Source organism: Gymnogyps californianus, chromosome 13 (genome assembly GCF_018139145.2).
Source record: "Gymnogyps californianus isolate 813 chromosome 13, ASM1813914v2, whole genome shotgun sequence".
Classification (NCBI taxonomy): Eukaryota; Metazoa; Chordata; class Aves; order Accipitriformes; family Cathartidae; genus Gymnogyps; species Gymnogyps californianus.
Window position 1 is genome coordinate 22,336,347 of NC_059483.1, and position 16,386 is coordinate 22,352,732.

The 16,386-nt window shown below is 43.1% G+C and overlaps 2 protein-coding genes across 5 annotated transcripts in view; one reads left to right on the forward strand and one right to left on the reverse strand.

The window, feature by feature from the left end:
• Window positions 1–32: 32 nt before the first annotated feature.
• Window positions 33–16,375, forward strand: MKRN2 (makorin ring finger protein 2). 2 transcript variants are annotated; one of them, XM_050904735.1, is made up of 9 exons: window positions 33–76; window positions 637–765; window positions 2,442–2,620; window positions 3,416–3,720; window positions 5,301–5,515; window positions 7,100–7,210; window positions 9,411–9,555; window positions 10,187–10,342; window positions 12,823–16,375. In XM_050904735.1, exons 1-8 carry the CDS (start codon window positions 51–53, stop codon window positions 10,328–10,330), a joined length of 1,254 nt encoding a protein of 417 aa, XP_050760692.1. In that variant the 5' UTR covers window positions 33–50; the 3' UTR covers window positions 10,331–10,342; window positions 12,823–16,375. The 2 variants fall into 2 exon arrangements, with proteins under 2 accessions (XP_050760692.1, XP_050760693.1); XM_050904736.1 differs by lacking the exons at window positions 637–765; window positions 12,823–16,375 and having other exon boundaries at window positions 51–76; window positions 10,187–11,253.
• RAF1 (Raf-1 proto-oncogene, serine/threonine kinase) overlaps window positions 14,267–16,386 on the reverse strand; it is an 81,897-nt gene continuing 79,777 nt past the window's right edge. For all 3 annotated transcript variants that reach the window (XM_050904732.1, XM_050904734.1, XM_050904733.1), the window contains one exon: window positions 14,267–15,420. In XM_050904732.1, the coding sequence (XP_050760689.1) occupies window positions 15,280–15,420 (141 nt within the window). In that variant the 3' untranslated portion in view covers window positions 14,267–15,279. The remainder of the gene's footprint in view (window positions 15,421–16,386) is intronic.

Below are 16,386 nucleotides of genomic sequence, written 5' to 3' on the forward strand. Positions count from 1 at the left end.
CGGCGCGGGGAGCCGGCCGGGCCGGCGGGGCGGGCCGGCGCGGGGCGAGGATGAGCACGAAGCAGGTGACCTGCAGGTGAGCGCCGCCGCCTCGGCCCGGCCCGGGGCCTGCCCGCCCGGCCCCCGCCTCTCGGCACGGCCCCGCCGCCCGGGCCCCGCGGAGCCGCTCGGGGCCCGCTTGTGGCGAGGGCAAGGTCGCGGAGGCCTCCCCGCCCGGGCCTTCGGGGCGGCCCCTGGTCCCGGCCCGGCGCGTTGCCGGGCTGGCGCGGCCCCGTCCTCCGGCACATGCCGCCGGAGCGCGTTTTCCTCCGCCTGCGGACGCCTGGGCTCGGCAGCGCCAGCCGCTGAGTCGGTAATTGGCCGGGCCCGTCTCCCAGGAGGCGACGGCAGATGCTGTCCGGTGCCTGCCGCTGCCCGGGGGCGGGGGAGCGATCCCCGGCCCGGGCGGGGCTGCGGGTGCTGAGGGCTGTCACAGGGCCTTGTGTGCGACCTCCTGACAGGGGATCTTTATTCTGAGAAAGAAGGGAGGGCAGGTGCGGACGGCAGTGCTTTTCGGGTTTCCTCTGGGAAGTAAACCCGTTGTTATGCTCTTCTTTACAAAACAGAGCTCTCTGACCCGAGCTGCTTCTCCCGCAGGTACTATATGCAAGGAGTGTGTCGGGAGGGAAGTAAGTGTCTGTTCTCACATGATTTATCTACAAGCAAATCCTCCACTATCTGCAAGTATTACCAGAAGGGACAGTGTGCCTATGGAGCTCGGTGCAGGTAAAGACCTGACTCTTTTTGGAACAGCGAGTTCAGAGGAACTGGGCACAATAATCACGTGCAGTCAGCTTTAAACCCCAGGGAATCAAAGATCAAGAGAGATAAGATGACAAAGGGAATGAAATAATATATTAAATGTGAGCTTTTTCTCCCAGTACCAAAACCACCTTATGGATCCAATATTGTAGTTTTACTCTGTCTTGGCTTCAGCAATTATTTTACTCTGCAGAAATTAAACTTTAGGTTTCACATATGTTTTTCATCTGGTTCTTACTATAGTAAGACCTATTAAGTGCAAAAAACAGAGCCTGCAGCTTCACATGAAATAGCATTTGGCGGCATGGTTTGCTTTCCATATTAGTGAAGCGGCTGGGAGCAGGCAGCGGTTTGGCAGTGCTTCGCTCAGTTCTCCTGTTGCAGCTCGTAGCCCCCTTCGTGCAGATTCTCATGCCCAATTTTGAGGACTTTCAGTTCTGTCTTGGAGCAAAGTGTTTTTCTCACGCTCCCCTAGGTTTGGTGGGAAAGCTGAATGGTACCACACCTTTTCCTGAAGTATTCTGGTTAAAGCTCCTGGAGAAATGCTTTAGTAAATACTATGCGTTAGTTAACGTCGTTACATTCCATCAGGGATGTGCCGCAGGGCAGCCCGTGGCTCCTTCGTGGAAAAATTCTGGTCACGGATGAGAAGCCTCTGTTTGTACCTTCAGCCGACAACAACAGGGGATCTCACGGCATTGCTGTGATTGCAACGGCTCAGTTACATTTCCTTTCCTTTGCTGAGTTCATGGTGCCAAACTTGGGTCAGGAGATTGAACATGAGTGATTTCTGCAGCTTCCATTAGCTGCTCCCCTGGAATCAGCAATGTATAATGTTGCTGACAGCCCTGTCATTCACGGGGACCACGTCACACGCTGACTGGGCCGTAACGATGGCTGCAAAGCGTGTTGCTGTTTTACTCGAGCTGTTTTGCTGGAGTTTGGGGCACTCGATGCACATAAGGGATTCATGCGTATGGCATGTCTGTGGGCACGTCCAGGTCCTAAGTACAGCACCAGAAACAGATACGGAGAATATTTTTGTTCCCATCAAAAGCATTCTAGCAGTTGGGTATGTCCGTGCCTTTACTGGACCAGGCTCTTTACTGCACTGATTGCATCTGCTCTGCTGCTGGAGTATATTTCCATAGCTTTAGCGGATGTTTCCAGTCCTTTCCTATCCCATAAGCAAATCATGTATCTTCTCCTGTGGTGTGGGAGCATAAAGTCCAAGTGTTGCTGCTTGCAGGGGGAGACCGAGATCACGAAATGTCACTCCTTCCTGCACAGCGTTTTGATGTTGCTTCTCTGAGAAATGCCAGCAAACCTGTTTGTGTGAGGGGATGACGAAGATCTAATTTAATATGCACATGAATAATGTTCTTTCAGCTGTGCTGGGTGTCTCTGGAGAAGAAAATATAGGTGTGCTTTCAGAGGCGTCCATTTTTTCAGACTGAGAAACCTTTTAGTCTGGCTTTGAAAGAGACTGAGCAGTTCAGTCAACTTGTCAGAACAATACTTTAAAAAAAAAAAAAGTAGCTATTCAGTTTTATTTTGTTTAAATGTTCATCAGGGCAGTGTCCTGCCACTGTGCCAAGCTTAGCCTGTGTAACACTTGCTCTGTGTTTTCCCTTTCGCAGGTACGATCACACCAGACTTCCTGCGTCAGGGGCTGCAGCGGCCCCTGCGCCGCCGCCCCTCTCATCGGCAGCGCTGCACAACCCTCGCCATCCTCCCGAGCACAGCGCGCCGATAATCAGGAGCAAACTGCACGAGACTGGCAAACGGGAGAAGAAAACGCTAGTGCTCCGGGACAGAAGTGAGTGGGAGTGGTGCTGTGCTCCTCCTCCTTGATGCTTGATAGGAGTTAGGTGGTTTTTCTCCTTTTATTACTTGAGTTTCGTGGACAGCAGGAGAGGTGCAGTCAGACTTCCTACCCGATGAGGCCTCTTTCCTGGAAACGCTTGTGCCTGTCAGTACCTTTTAATGACCGTGTCTAGCTGACCGGCTTTTAGCCTGGTGTTCCCTGAAGGAGAGTTTTTGGTTTGGGGGATTTTGAGGGGTGTGGTTTTGTTTTGATTTGGGGTTTTTGGTTAAAATATCTCTGCCCCTCAGATCTTTTTGTGCCTTTTGTTCTCAACCTGAGGGCATTTGAAATGGCGAGAAACCTGGCTGCTTTGTGCCAGGGTAGCTGGCATGTGCTCTGTGGAGGATCGTGCCAGCCCTTAGGAACACAAGCACGGAGACATCCGTCCACGCCTGACAGGCAGGGCGGAGGAGCCGAGCCCCGCTGCCGCCTGCGCCCCGTTCCCCCCTGTTCTCACTGTCGCCCTGAATGGGCCAGTTGCCCTAACGTGAAATGAGAGGATTTTTTAGCCTATTTGTAAATGGAAAACAGCTGAAGAAATCTTGAAATCGAACTTTTCAGCAGGTGGTTTGTGAAAATCCTTGTGATTTGTGAGCAAAAGGGGCTTAGGGATGAGATTTCATTGAGAAGAAAACTTTTTAAAAAAAACCCAAAACTGGTAATCATTGGAAAGAAAGTATATGGAGCTTCTTGGGTGGGTTTTCTGCAGTGTCTTGTATGGTTTATATTGTGTTTCTGTTTCCTAAGATCTGTGTGGCTTGAATGAAGAAAAGCAGAAAGCCAGTGCCACGAGCGATGTGGTGTGTTGCAGTGACCAGAATGATAATCTGGAAATGAAGCCCCATTCGTATTTGGAAGCTATTTGCAGTGGACTGGAAGATCCGGTAGCTGGAAGCTCCTGTGCTGACGGAGAGCAGCTGTGTCCTTACGCTGCAGCGGGAGCGTGCCACTTCGGAGATCGCTGCCTTTACCTCCATGGAGACGTGTGTGAGATATGTGGATTGCAAGTACTTCACCCTTTCGACCAAGAACAGAGGAAGGCTCACGAGATGGTAATATTAACACGAAATCTGTGTGAGATTTGCTTTACTCAGTGCGAGATTTGGTTTGTTTGCTCTAAAATCCAAAGATGTGTTTTGTAGAAGAGCTTCTTGTTCCAAAGGGCTTTTGGTTTATTGTTTGTCTAGCTATAAAATGATTCTAAGAGTGGTCTGTTCAAGCATCTGGGGCTTAATTGGTAATGATGATGCAGATAGCCTTTTACAGCAGCTTCTTTTTTTCCCCGTTTCATCCTTATTGGAGACTTGCCTGCAGCCTTCTCCCAGAACACCCTAAAACTCTACCAGGAAAATGTCTTTTGTAGCTTACATGACGTCTCACTGGTACGTTATGTACAGTGGGGGAGAGGAACTGTGGGCTGCGGGTGTGTTCGGAGCGATTGCCCTGCCGGTCTGCTGGGTCACCTCGTCAGATGTCTCTTCTTGCTTGTGGCTGATTTCAGGGCAGGGTCAAGTAGGGACAGACTGAACGGAGTACAAAGATTTTGGAGCTGAACTTGAAGTAGGACGGCTGGAGGTACCGGATGAGGAATTGGTTGGGTAATGAGGGGCTTAAGGGGCTGCTCTTTTCTCTGCCTGGCTACCAGATTTAGGTCAGGGCTGGTTAGGAATGGGAGTTCTCAAGGCTGAGGAGGAGAAAGACCAGCAGCGTTAGTGGCTACTGAATTGTAAGTCTCTCCAGAGTCTGGAGTAGAATCCAAGGGGTTAAAGACCTCAGGTTTTGTGCAGTCAGCATATACTTGCAAAACCTGCTGGTGTAGGAGTTCTCACTTCTCCTGGGAACTTGTTGATATCTGGCATGGCGTCTCCTCACCGCTGACCTGGAGGTGCTCACCTACAGACGCAGAGGTGTGTGTTGGATGAGAAGGAGCGCTAGTCAAAATGCTGCTACTAATGTGGAATTATTTTGTGTCCTTTTTTATTATTATTGTAATTTGAAGTCTTTTAAATTTATTTTCCTTGTCAAGTCCTGAGAACTTTGAAAAGTAAGAGGTAAAACTGTGCAGGTATAACCACCTGCTCACCTTGTAGTGCTGTGAGAGTGTGAATTGGTTATTGTCACTGCTGGGATACTGTGATGAGAAGTGCTGTAGGAAAGCCTGTAATAAGAGACTGATCCCTTGGCTAGGGTGAAGCTTAGCATCCGGTGAATGAGTGTGGCCTTACTGATAAGTAGAGCAACATCTTGAGTTATGTGTGTGGCACCTGTTCTGGACCCTGAATTAGATGGGTTTTAGGGGTATTCGAAGCATCTCCTTGTGCAACACCTGTTCCATGACAGAGATATAGAAAGGTGTAAATTAAGAGTGTTCGGGAAGCCTTACTTCTGGTACTCCTGAAGCTGCAGAGAACATTGAAGGGCTGAAATACATGATTGAATTTAATGTTCTTAAAAATAAATTGTGATGATGAAGGGTAGGAATGATGCTTGAATCGTACGGTATGTGTATGGAATGCTAGGAACGATCAGCGTACCTTGTTTTGCAGTAGGTCCCTTTCATAGACACTTGTGTTTTACAAGGAACAGGCTGATACATGGACTGCAGTAACCGATGACATCTCTCCTGTGACAGATGTGCATGGCGACATTTGAGCATGACATGGAGAAGGCCTTTGCCTTTCAGGCAAGTCAGGACAAAGTGTGCAGTATCTGCATGGAAGTGGTGTACGAGAAACCATCGGCCTCCGAGAGGAGGTTTGGGATCCTTTCCAACTGCAATCACACATACTGCTTGTCTTGCATCCGGCAGTGGAGATGTGCCAAGCAGTTCGAGAATCCAATCATAAAGTAAGTTGATGTTAACCAGAGTCTCTTCTCCGCGGCCTCTGTCAGTGAGATGGGCTCTCCGGTGTGCTTTGACTTGATACGGAAATAAAACTGGTGATAGGGGATTCCGTAGCTGTAAATATTAACAGAGCCATTAATAAGATCTGAGCTCAGAAAATCCTGGTCCAAGTGCTGGCAAATCCCAGGACATTGGAGTGTGGCTATGAGAACTACCTTCAAGACCAGTAGGACGCATCAGGTATCCTTTGGTAACAGTTTACTTGCGTGCTGCGGTCCTGTATGGGAAGAGCTTGGCCCTTTGTAACTTAGCCCTCTCTCGTTGCGTTGATGGTGGGGCAAAGTGCGCACACGTGGACTCTGGAACAGCTGAGACCTTGTTAACCTGTGCCCCTCACAGTAACCTGTGTGCAAAACCAGTAACTCCTTTTTTTCTATGTATGTGCTTAATTACTGGATTTTTCTCTAAATTACAGCTTACTCAAGCTAAATGTCCCACTAATCACACATTTATCTGTATCTGAGTAAATGCCTTTATCTTCTAGCTGTATAAAAAATGTATTCCAAACATGCTCCTCCTCAGATGAGAGAATTTAAAACATCCAATTAGGGCAATTTCCTTTTTTGAGCATCTCTTTGAAAACTCTCTCAAGTGACAGACATGCTGAGGAAAAGCGGGGAAATATTTTCAGTCTTCTGCCAAAATAGACTTCTCCGCACAACTTGCATTATAAATTTCACTGAAGTGAAGGTTAGCTCATTAGGACGTAACCTGTGTTGGAGTCGAGCTTCTGTTGGGCAGGTACTGGGATATTCTGCCTACAGTAAGGGACTGTGAGGGTTTTTTTCAGAAACAGCGCCCTGGAATCCATTTTGAGTATGGATTAAATACTAATACAAATTCTTCAAACATGTTTTTTACATTTCTTGGTAATGGTGAACATACCGGTCATTGCAAAGTTCGTCTAAAGGAGGGACTTGGCTTAGTTCTAATAGCACTGCCTGCTGGGAGACAAGGTGTTTTAGGGGACTTAGAGGGAGGGGGTAATAAAGCCTTTCCTAGGCTTGTTGAGGTACCTGAAGTTGCATATTTGATTCTTGATCTTAGTTCCTCATGTAGAAATCCTTCTCGTAAAACCACTAAGTGAACGACTCATCACTGCTGGTAGAAGTCAGATCACATCTCAAAAGGCTGAGGCCTGTCTTTGCCTTTTTGCAACTGGTTTGGCTTTCTGCTGCATGGGAGCTGCAGTACTCCCATAATAATAGTTATGGTTTATTTCTGCGTGTCGGGGCTAGCAAATGCAGTTTACTTCCGCGTATTGAGGAAATACCTGTTGCTTTTGTTCAAGTCTAGAAACAAAACGCAAGGTAGCGCAAGTCCTGACTGCACTGAATTGGATTATTTCAACTGAAACTAATAACCAGCGTGCACGTGTGCTGTACTGAGGTGTGAGGAGGTGTCTGCTGCTTCAGGGTGACAAACCGTCTCCCTTTCCCTCAGGGGGCTGCCGTTTCTGGCAGATTTATTGAGGAGTATCACTCGGAAAGTAACAGGGCATTGGTGTTTTGTCTTGATCCATTAAGGTCTTGCCCGGAGTGCCGTGTGATATCCGAGTTTGTCATTCCCAGTGCGTATTGGGTAGAAGACCAGGAGAAGAAAAACGAGCTGATTGAAGCATTTAAGCAGGGAGTGGGGTAAGTTCAGTAACCACAAACACTGTTTATGATGTTGTCTGTAAGACAGATACACTAAGCCTTAGTCAATCAAAGCGCCTGTATTTTTAAACTTTATGTAGTTACAAACCATTCTACAGAGAACTCTTAATCTCTGTTAACACTGTTAGTTAACTTTGTGACTGCCACGAAAGGGTCTGTCGTGTAATTATAGATCAGAAATCATTCAAACTCGCTGTGCTCTGAAACGGTGAAGCCATTCCAGTTCTCTTGCCAAAATCGGCTTCATGCGTTTTCTGTTGATCCCTTAGACATAATTGCCTGGAAGGTTGTCAGTTACTGAGGAAAACAAATAGGGAAGGAAAATGTAATAGCCTCTTGAAACATGGGATAAAAATTCATGGGGCTTTTGTAATGTCTACTGGAAATGGCAAATGCTACATGACTGCATTCCTTTTATTGTTTAATAACGATTTGCCCGGTGCTTGGAGCACTGGGAGAGGTCTGCTGACGGGTAGTTTTACAGCCGCTTTGCAAAGCTGTGCTTGCCTGGAATGCGTAAGGGGCGCGTAGTTCGCAGATCAGTAAGACACCGTTACTTATCTCCTTGCTCACTCTTTTTAAGGTAAACAAGCAGAGCTGTGCTTGACCCGAGCGAGTGAGGGCTATTTTGCTGAAGGTTGTGCAGCTTTATTCTGTGATGTGCACCAACCTTTAAACATGCCCTTTGGAGTACGGAAACAAACAGGCCTTACTTAAACCTGTGCGTAGCTGTTGTTACTAGCTTTTCAGCTGCTTGGGAAGCTTTAAGTCTCTGAAGTCCTGTTATAACACAGCAGCAGAATTGTTGAAAGTGGTACTGCTCCACTGAATGTTCAATCCAGCGTCACGTCTTGTTTCATCTTATAGTCAGGCAAAATATTTGAATAAAATTAATCCCTTTAAACTGAGGTTCTTCAGATACGGTTTGTTTTCAGTGCCCTATTGCTGTTTTGGTTTTTCATTTTAATTCATAAGGACTTTGAGGGTAGTAAGTTGCGCTGAAAAGCCTCAGCTTAGTTCTCAGTGAGGTAAGCTTTTGTGTTACTGAACAGAGGTGTCGGGTGGTGTTGGAAGTTGGGTTTGGCTCTTGTCAACCTGTGGTATAGAAGAGAGTACAAAAAGGGGGTTTGCTTAAGTGCTCAGCTAAGACTAATACATTGCGTTGTAGATAAAAACGCCTTTGGTGCAGAAATTCTACAGATAGATCTCTTGGCAGTCAGTTTAACTTGAGGATTTAGTATTGCATGGAATGAAAAAATGCTAATAAAATGCTAATAAAGTGGAGTCTAAGCTGAGAGCCGGGGACATGCCAGCACAAAGCCATTCTGATTTATAAGCCAGTGCAGGACGGAAAAAGTCAGACCTAGAAACCTGGAAGTCACAGCCCACTTGAGTTCCAAACCAAGACAAATTCATTCTGCTTTTAATGCCCTGCCTGGTTTGGGGGTTTTGGTTGTTTGGGTTTTTTTGTTCTTGTTGAGCTTTCTTCTCCATGTAGTTGCTATTTGATAGTCTGTATCTATGTCTTAGGAACCAGTTTCATCACTATTTGCATATTAAGTTTACAAGTTCAATTGCATTTTCTCTATAGTTTCCTTTTCAGCTGTTTTTCATTGTAGAACAGTCCACCAATGCCCCCCACCCCGAGTACTGCTGTACTACCTTTGTAAGGAACACCTTTATAAAAATTTGTTCCATAGCTACAACAGCTTGGTTGAACAACAAAGCTGATGGAAACCTAAATTAACAAAGTATTGTCATGGAACTTCCAAAGGAGACAATGAAAGGAACTGGTTCAGAAAAATGTAGTGGTAGAAAATACAGGAGAGGAATGTTGTAGAAAAATAGCAACGGATTTGTTCATTATGATGAAAATGCATCTGTGGAGGATCGATGACATTCTTTGACCATCCTTCACTTTCCATGTCTTAAGATATAGTTTAATTTTTTTGACTTATGATGCTGTTCTTTTCTGCATTTCTTTGATTGCTTTTAATAATCTTTCCCATCTATTTTGACCCCTATCAGTTAGGGAACGGGAGACCAAAACTCCCGGTGTGTTAACAGGAGCAGTTACTTTGCATCACTGGCTCAGGATGAGATAAGCAGCCATGGAGAGTGAACTGTATCTACTTCCTTACTAGCTGAGGGCAATAACTCTCTTCTCTAATTAAATCAGGAAGAAACCCTGCAAGTACTTTGAACAAGGGAAAGGAACTTGTCCGTTTGGCGGGAAGTGTCTTTACCTTCATGCTTACCCGGACGGGACGCGAGCTGAACCTGAAAAACCAAGGAAACAGCTCAGCTCTGAGGGGACTGTGCGGGTAAGGGAATACTCCAGTCAAGTGTAATTAAAACCACATTTTGAATGTCAAGTGTACTATTTCAGTATGTTTCAGCCCATGCGGGGCCTTGGAGAAGTGAAGAAAGCACCCCTCAATGTTCCTTGAGGCAATGGATTGTTATTAAGGAAAGGAGAAGGCACCTTTCATTTGGTAGCAAAAATCTATTATCATTTTATTTGCCTTCTCATGGCAAACCTTTCTTCACAGGAATTCTGCCGTTAAAGCTTTCACCTACAGTTTTAAAAACTCATCTCGCTTGCCTGCATACAGCTGGCAATAAGACCAGCTAAAAAGGTTAAAGCCTTCTCAAAAACTCATTATGGCTTGGCCACCACCCTGACTGGCCAAGGCTTTAATGTAGATACAGCTCGTTAATACTGGCTAGTTTGACCTCACTCTGTTCATACTGTAACACTGAAGAGAGCGGCTGTCACTTTGAATTTAACAGCAAATGTTGCTGAGTGTTAGTAAATCCTAGCACAAACGCAGCTTTTGAATCTCAACTCCTGACTTTTTTTTAAATGAAGCAGCCAGACTGATAAGGGACAACATTTTGATGGAACTGTGACAGGTACTGGTTCATGCTCAGTCGGATTTTCTTCTGTTGCAGTTCTTCAATTCTGTTCGGCTGTGGGACTTCATTGAAGACAGAGAAAGCAGGACTGTGACCAGCACGGACGATGAAGTAACAGAACTTGGAGAACTTTTCATGCACCTTTCTGGGGCTGATGAGGATTCCGCTACTTCTCAATAAAGAGAACTGAAGGTGCTTTCCTCTATAGCAGTCTAGCTATTTATTTAGCGATGCTTTTACTTTCTACAGCACAGTTAGAATGAATGTGCCCTGTGGTTTACTTGTGCAGTCCTGGTAAAGTTTTCAGATAGTTTTTGTATGGCAACAAAAATACTAAAATATATTTAAAAAGTTAAATGGATTGCATGGAAAAAAATCCCTTAATCCCAAGAGGGTTTTCTCCCTCTTTGGCGTAACATATGCTGTTTTGTGAGCTGAGCGCTAGTTTAAATACAGCTCCTCTCTTACCATTTAAAGCTTAAGCTGTTAAAAACTGTTGTTAAATCTATTTTTTTTTCCCCCCACTAAATCAACTAAATGTGTATCTACAAAACCCCTCTGGGAATAATGGTCAGTGTAGCTTTTTCTTCCTTAAAAAGGAGATTTAAGAACTAATACATTATACCTCGAAGTAGTACCTAGAGTTCAGAATAAAGTTTACTGTATTCTTACAGTGGGTGTTTCAGTAGTGGGGCCTGGACAGTGCCTGGCTCCCAAAGCCTGTGCAAGTTAAGTTCCTAGCCTTGTTTTAAAATAATTAAGGTGTCTAAGTGGCAGGAAGTGTCTCTTAGAGCACCTGTTGTAAAGCAGATACAACTGTACCGATTAATCTATTCAGGCAGAGCAACACTGGAGTCACAACATACAGCCGAATTAAACTTACAGCAGAAATTGCATTTTGGAAACTGTATAATGAGAGTAGGTAGTTACTTTCAATAGTCATCGCAACAGTAATTGAACAAAAATGTAACTAGTTAATTAGTTCAAATGTATTTAACTGGAAGGGAAACCTTGAGTCAGTTAAATGAAGTAGCCAAAATTAAATGAAGTAACTAAATAATTTTCTGGTCTCCTTATGTCAGTGATCTTATAGTTTGCAACTATACAACATAAATACTTTCAGTTACAAAAGAAACAATTAGTGTTAACTGCTGATTTTCTTAACTGTGTGGCTGATAGATGCTTAGGCTTTTCCATCTTCATTTACTCTAGCACAGTGAGAGATACCTTTCTGAAGCTCTAATGCAGTCTTAGAGCAGCCCCATTTCCACGTAGCTCCCGTCCCCAGATGCAGCTCCCGTTACTAAAAGCACAGGCAGCAGCTCAAACATTGCCCACGTAAGTAAGTGACACGTAAGGTGGCTGCACTGCAGCCTTTTGCCGAGGCTGTCTCCAGGGCGCTCCCGGACAGTCCTGCCCCAGTACTGACAGTCCTGCCCCAGTACCAATGGCTGGCTCCTTCAGCTGTAGCAGTTCTTTAGTTTCCAGCGGCCCATTTGCCTTTTTCAGATGAAGGACAGCAATGTTAAAGGCCCAGGCAGTGTGAGGTACTAAGGTGCATCTCTTCCAAGTTAATGGAATTGTTACCGAATATTATTTTTGTTAAAAATTTAATTCATGTTCGTGTTGCAAAAACTTTGGGCAAAAGCAATTTGATTGTGCAATTTGATACAAGTTAATTCTGCTAAGTCATTTGTATTAACTTTGCGGTGAAACTGAAAATTCAGTCTGGACACAACTGAAATGGCTACTGAGTAATACAGCGTTAAAACATTTGAGTGCAAGCAGAGTTTTCTCAAGCACATTCAGCATACAATCTTAAAATAAGTAGAGGGCCAATGTCACCGATGGCTTGAGGACAAGACTGCATACCCTTGAAAGGTTGCTTGTCTGCTTAAAGACTTGAGCATTTCAGAAGGCTTGATTGTTGAGATGACAGAAATTATTTGTATTGTGAAGCAAAGTATATTTAGGGACACTTGTGCAAAAACCCTTACGTCAGCACGGCAAATAGGGCACCGCTTTGATGGTTAAAAACTGGGATCTGGGTCGCTGTCATAAAGCAAACAGCAGGAACCTTACGCTGGGATTCAAACATTTTTAAATGGCACCAAATTAGTGGCTCCAGGATTATCCGCTTCAACTGTTGGTTGGCATTTCTGGGTCAAAACTGAAGCTGAGAAACGTTCTGGATGGAAATACTGCATTTCTGTAAGGGTTCCAACAGAAGAGGGAGAACTCCTCCCATCTCTGCTGGCCAACAGTTCCCTCAAATTGCACGTGCAAATTTTGCTCCCAGTTCTGACCTAGGAAATGTAACTTTTCCACAATTATTTCCCTCCTAAAGTTAATTTTTAACAATGCTTACTGCGAAGTCAGGCCTTAGCTTGTCAGCATCTACAACCGCTTACTTGTCAGCTTCTTTTTAAAACTGGCATATGAAGGCACCAGTGAAGGTCTTACTTCTAGTAAGTCACGTTAGTGTAGTTGTTCATCACTAATTACAAAGGCAAAGGAAAATAAAGTATCACTAAGAGAGATGTAGTACTCTAAGATGAATGTTCAAGAGCACTTGCCCAGGCATACTTTCTACCCCAAAATACTTACACAGCCCTTAGCCTCCCCACTGAAGCTTGTTTCTAGCTGGTCTCGCACATCTTCTTGTTTTCCAGAGAGAAATATTTTCAGTACTAAAATACATCAAAAAAAGTCAATGGAGATGATGTTCTTTACCTTAAACAAGACATTCCTGATTTACTTTGCCCCAAGAAGACATAAACCAGGTAACAGTAGTCTGAAATTAAGAAGATAACTTGTTTTTCAAAGCTACCTAGGGACAATATAAACAGAAGTTTTAATTTAAGAGCAGTAAGACTTAGAAACTCAGACCTTTTATATTTTTCACTTAGCTGCTTTTATCTAATTTGACATCAAGTGCTAGTCAAAATAAGCCTTTTTATCAAAAATATTTTAATTTTTCAAGAGACACATAACTTGTTTTAAAAATTAGGAGTTAATGGTTTCTTTTTAGAAATTAGAGCTAAAGTAAAAGCAGCTTACTATTTCTCCTTTTTTTCCTTCTTAAACTTTTTCTTATTATAATGAAGGTAAAATGAGAGATAAATGACATTTAGAGAGTGTTGCAGTTGAAATACCAAGATTATTATTAAAAATCACGCAGAACTATATGGAACAGTTTCCTTCAACCCTCAATTTACTTTTTAGCAAGCAACTTTTATGGTCATGCTCAATTATCATCTAAGGATTAAAATGCCACCCTTCTTATAATCTTATACAATATTCTGAGGACAAACAGTCTAGATATTATTTTTTAAGTATGCGTCTGGCTTACGTACTTCAGGTTCCTCTCTTCCCTTTCACGAGCGCTCTGTGGGTTTTTTGCTTGCTGTGCCTAAGCAGCTGAAATGGCTCTTTGGACATCGCAGGCAGTTACGAGTTGCACATGTAAGCTGTCAAAATTCACAGCAGCAGTATTTTGCCTAATAAATTTTAGGCAGCTGTTTAGACTGAGATAACAGTGGTTACAGACATCTTGTCTCTTCACTCGCTAGACCTCAGCCATGTATTCAGACAAGAAGGCCCGTACTCAGCTGTATGCACAGAGAAAGACACAAAATCCTAAGCTTCCATTCCAAGAATGCAAACTTGGCTTTCATTCTTTCCCTAATAAACATACTTAAACAGAATGGTATTTAAAAAATAAATTCTTAGATTAAACCACCTAGTTTTTGTCATCTGTGGAGTTCAGCCAAGACAAAACACTCACTTCTACCTAAGTAAACAACAGGTTCACAGAAGATAAAATGCAGAGCAAAGATGGTGCAGTTAAATAGCTTGATAGTACCTCAGTGTAGGTATCTTAGTAAGTAGATACTGCTGAAAGATGATTACAGTAGAATAAAAACCATCTTGTAATGGAAGTGATTGGAAACCTATAGGTTGTCATATCAAGTGTGTTTTTACTTGAACTGCTACTACCTATCCTAGTAACTTTTAAAAATTATTCAGAATGTCATTTTCTGAGTTTTTCAAATCTAGATGTACATGTCAGAACTATGGATTACTACATTAAATGATGACATTGAATCTTAAACCTAAAATTTAATTTATTTTATTAAAATAAGATAATCAGAGGAACCTTGGCTTACAATAAATGCATTTTCTCAGGAGCAATAAAAACAAAATTAAAACCCAAATCAGCAAGAAAAACTGTATATGCTCAGTTTCCTCTTGATAGTGCATCTCTTGGACGACAGCTTCAGATGGGATGAAGACTATGCTCATTTTGCAGAAGTATACGGATAATGTTAATTAGCCTTTTCTCAGCCACAAAAGCCTGTCTTTCTGCACTTACCACCTCATTGGGCTGCAAGAAACAAGTCAATAGTACCAAAGTAAGCTGCTTAAGTTACTGAAGATGACCATAGCAAGACTGGCTAGCTTCCTTCTCTGAGCAGTACAATTCAGAATATATTCCATTCTTTTGCAAGAGTTTTTCTTCTATGTGCAAAACTATTGCAAAACTATTTTGTGTTGAATTAGCATTTTAACTTATTTCATTGGCTTGATGAAAGCTCTTAGGCAGGAGCTGATTTCCAGAAAGTTTTCACCTCTTCCCTCAGTCTTGTTTGCAGATACCCATTTCAGGCAAAACTCCCCCAACCTGAAGTGGCACACGGCATGGGGCAATCAAAGAGCACCATAACGCATCATCTTTCCTCAAATGCCGAGGCAAGCCATCCTTGCTGTAAAAAATACCAATTTATCAACAGATTCAAATCAATCCAGAAACACTGCCAAAGAAACATCCATCGCTTCTGTGTATGGGAAAAATAAGGCTCAAGTGCATCTATTAAAAAAATAGTAATAGATCTCTTGATTTATAGTCTGTTAACTATCCCAGTAAAAGAAACTGTAGAAAAAGGCAATGTGGAGCTGTGTCCCTGCAGGATAAGAACTGCAGAAATCCTTAGCAGCTTGTTCTTAAAACTGGGACGCAGATAATCCTGCTGGCACTGATCCTGTACACTGAGGCATTAAAAGCACAACTTCTGTTACTTCTGTTCCTTTCCCATCACTGGAGAGAACGAGGGAAGGGGAGCACGATCCTAAAACACGGGTAGTCTTGTGGATGTTAATGTGCATGAATTTATGTCCTCTGTGTGGGCAGCACGATGCAGAGATGGTTCAGAAGCACTCCGGTTGATTTTGGGTAAAGAATGTTGCAACAATTCAATGGACGACAGTATCTGAAGGAAATGCATAAAATTAAAAGAAGGCTTGTTAGACAAGCAGCTCTTTCTATTTAAGTCTTAAACCTGCATTTATTATGGCTTTAAGCATACCTTTAAAGAGCAACAATATACTATGTGGAGGCACTGAAAACACCGCTCTAGGAATATTCCCGTTTCAATAATCAAACGCTGCCATACAGTTTCATTGCTACAAGGAGTCTCACTGAGTTTCAGAGGATGGGAGGATACTTTTCCTTAGCTCACAGACGTTATGATTAATTAACAAGCATCTATGCAATTCTCCAACAGAGTAACAGGGAAAGAATTGCATCTTCTGCCTAACGGTCTGTTTACAAAACAACATTTAGAAAGAACTTTCTAAACAACAAAAGTTTTACTTGATTGTAACAGCAAGAAGTTATTTTTCCAAAATCTGCTGATATTTAATTCCAGCTATTTAATGAGTATAAGAAAGTACCTTCACCATCCTCATAGTGACAGGAAAAGGTAAAGTATCCTTTGTAAAAATACCAAAAATTGCTACATGAATTTACCTCCCCCAGTGGATTTTGTTTGCTTGTTCATAGTTGTGGGGAAGGAAAGGAGGAATGGTCTCTCATTTCCCTCAGACCTACGCTAAAATAAAATGTAAATACAAAGATAGATTTGATTTTTATTGTGTTAGGGGGGTTTTTTGCTTATCTCTAAAATGGGTCACCTGTTGAAAGCAAATTGCTCTCGTGTTAGTCTAACACTGCTTCAGTCTGCATGCATAATATTTTTTAATGACCTTTACAGGAACTATGTGCAATCAGAATTACAAACTGCCTGAGGGTGCTGGGTTATGAAAAATGCACATATGAATAAAGACAAAAATAGGAAGCAGGCTGCACTTTATATAAACCAAAACTTGTATCTGTGTGGAATGTTTTGTGTGCTAATGGCTATTTATAAAATACTCTGAAACTTATATGCAGAAAA

Excerpts from the sequence above, each read along its gene's own strand:
- MKRN2 (XM_050904735.1), top strand. The coding sequence starts at position 51 with ATGAGCACGAAGCAGGTGACCTGCAG. Across the intron at positions 77-636 it reads ACGAAGCAGGTGACCTGCAG|GTACTATATGCAAGGAGTGT; the intron begins GTGAGCGCCGCC and ends CTTCTCCCGCAG. Across the intron at positions 2,621-3,415 it reads GCTAGTGCTCCGGGACAGAA|ATCTGTGTGGCTTGAATGAA; the intron begins GTGAGTGGGAGT and ends CTGTTTCCTAAG.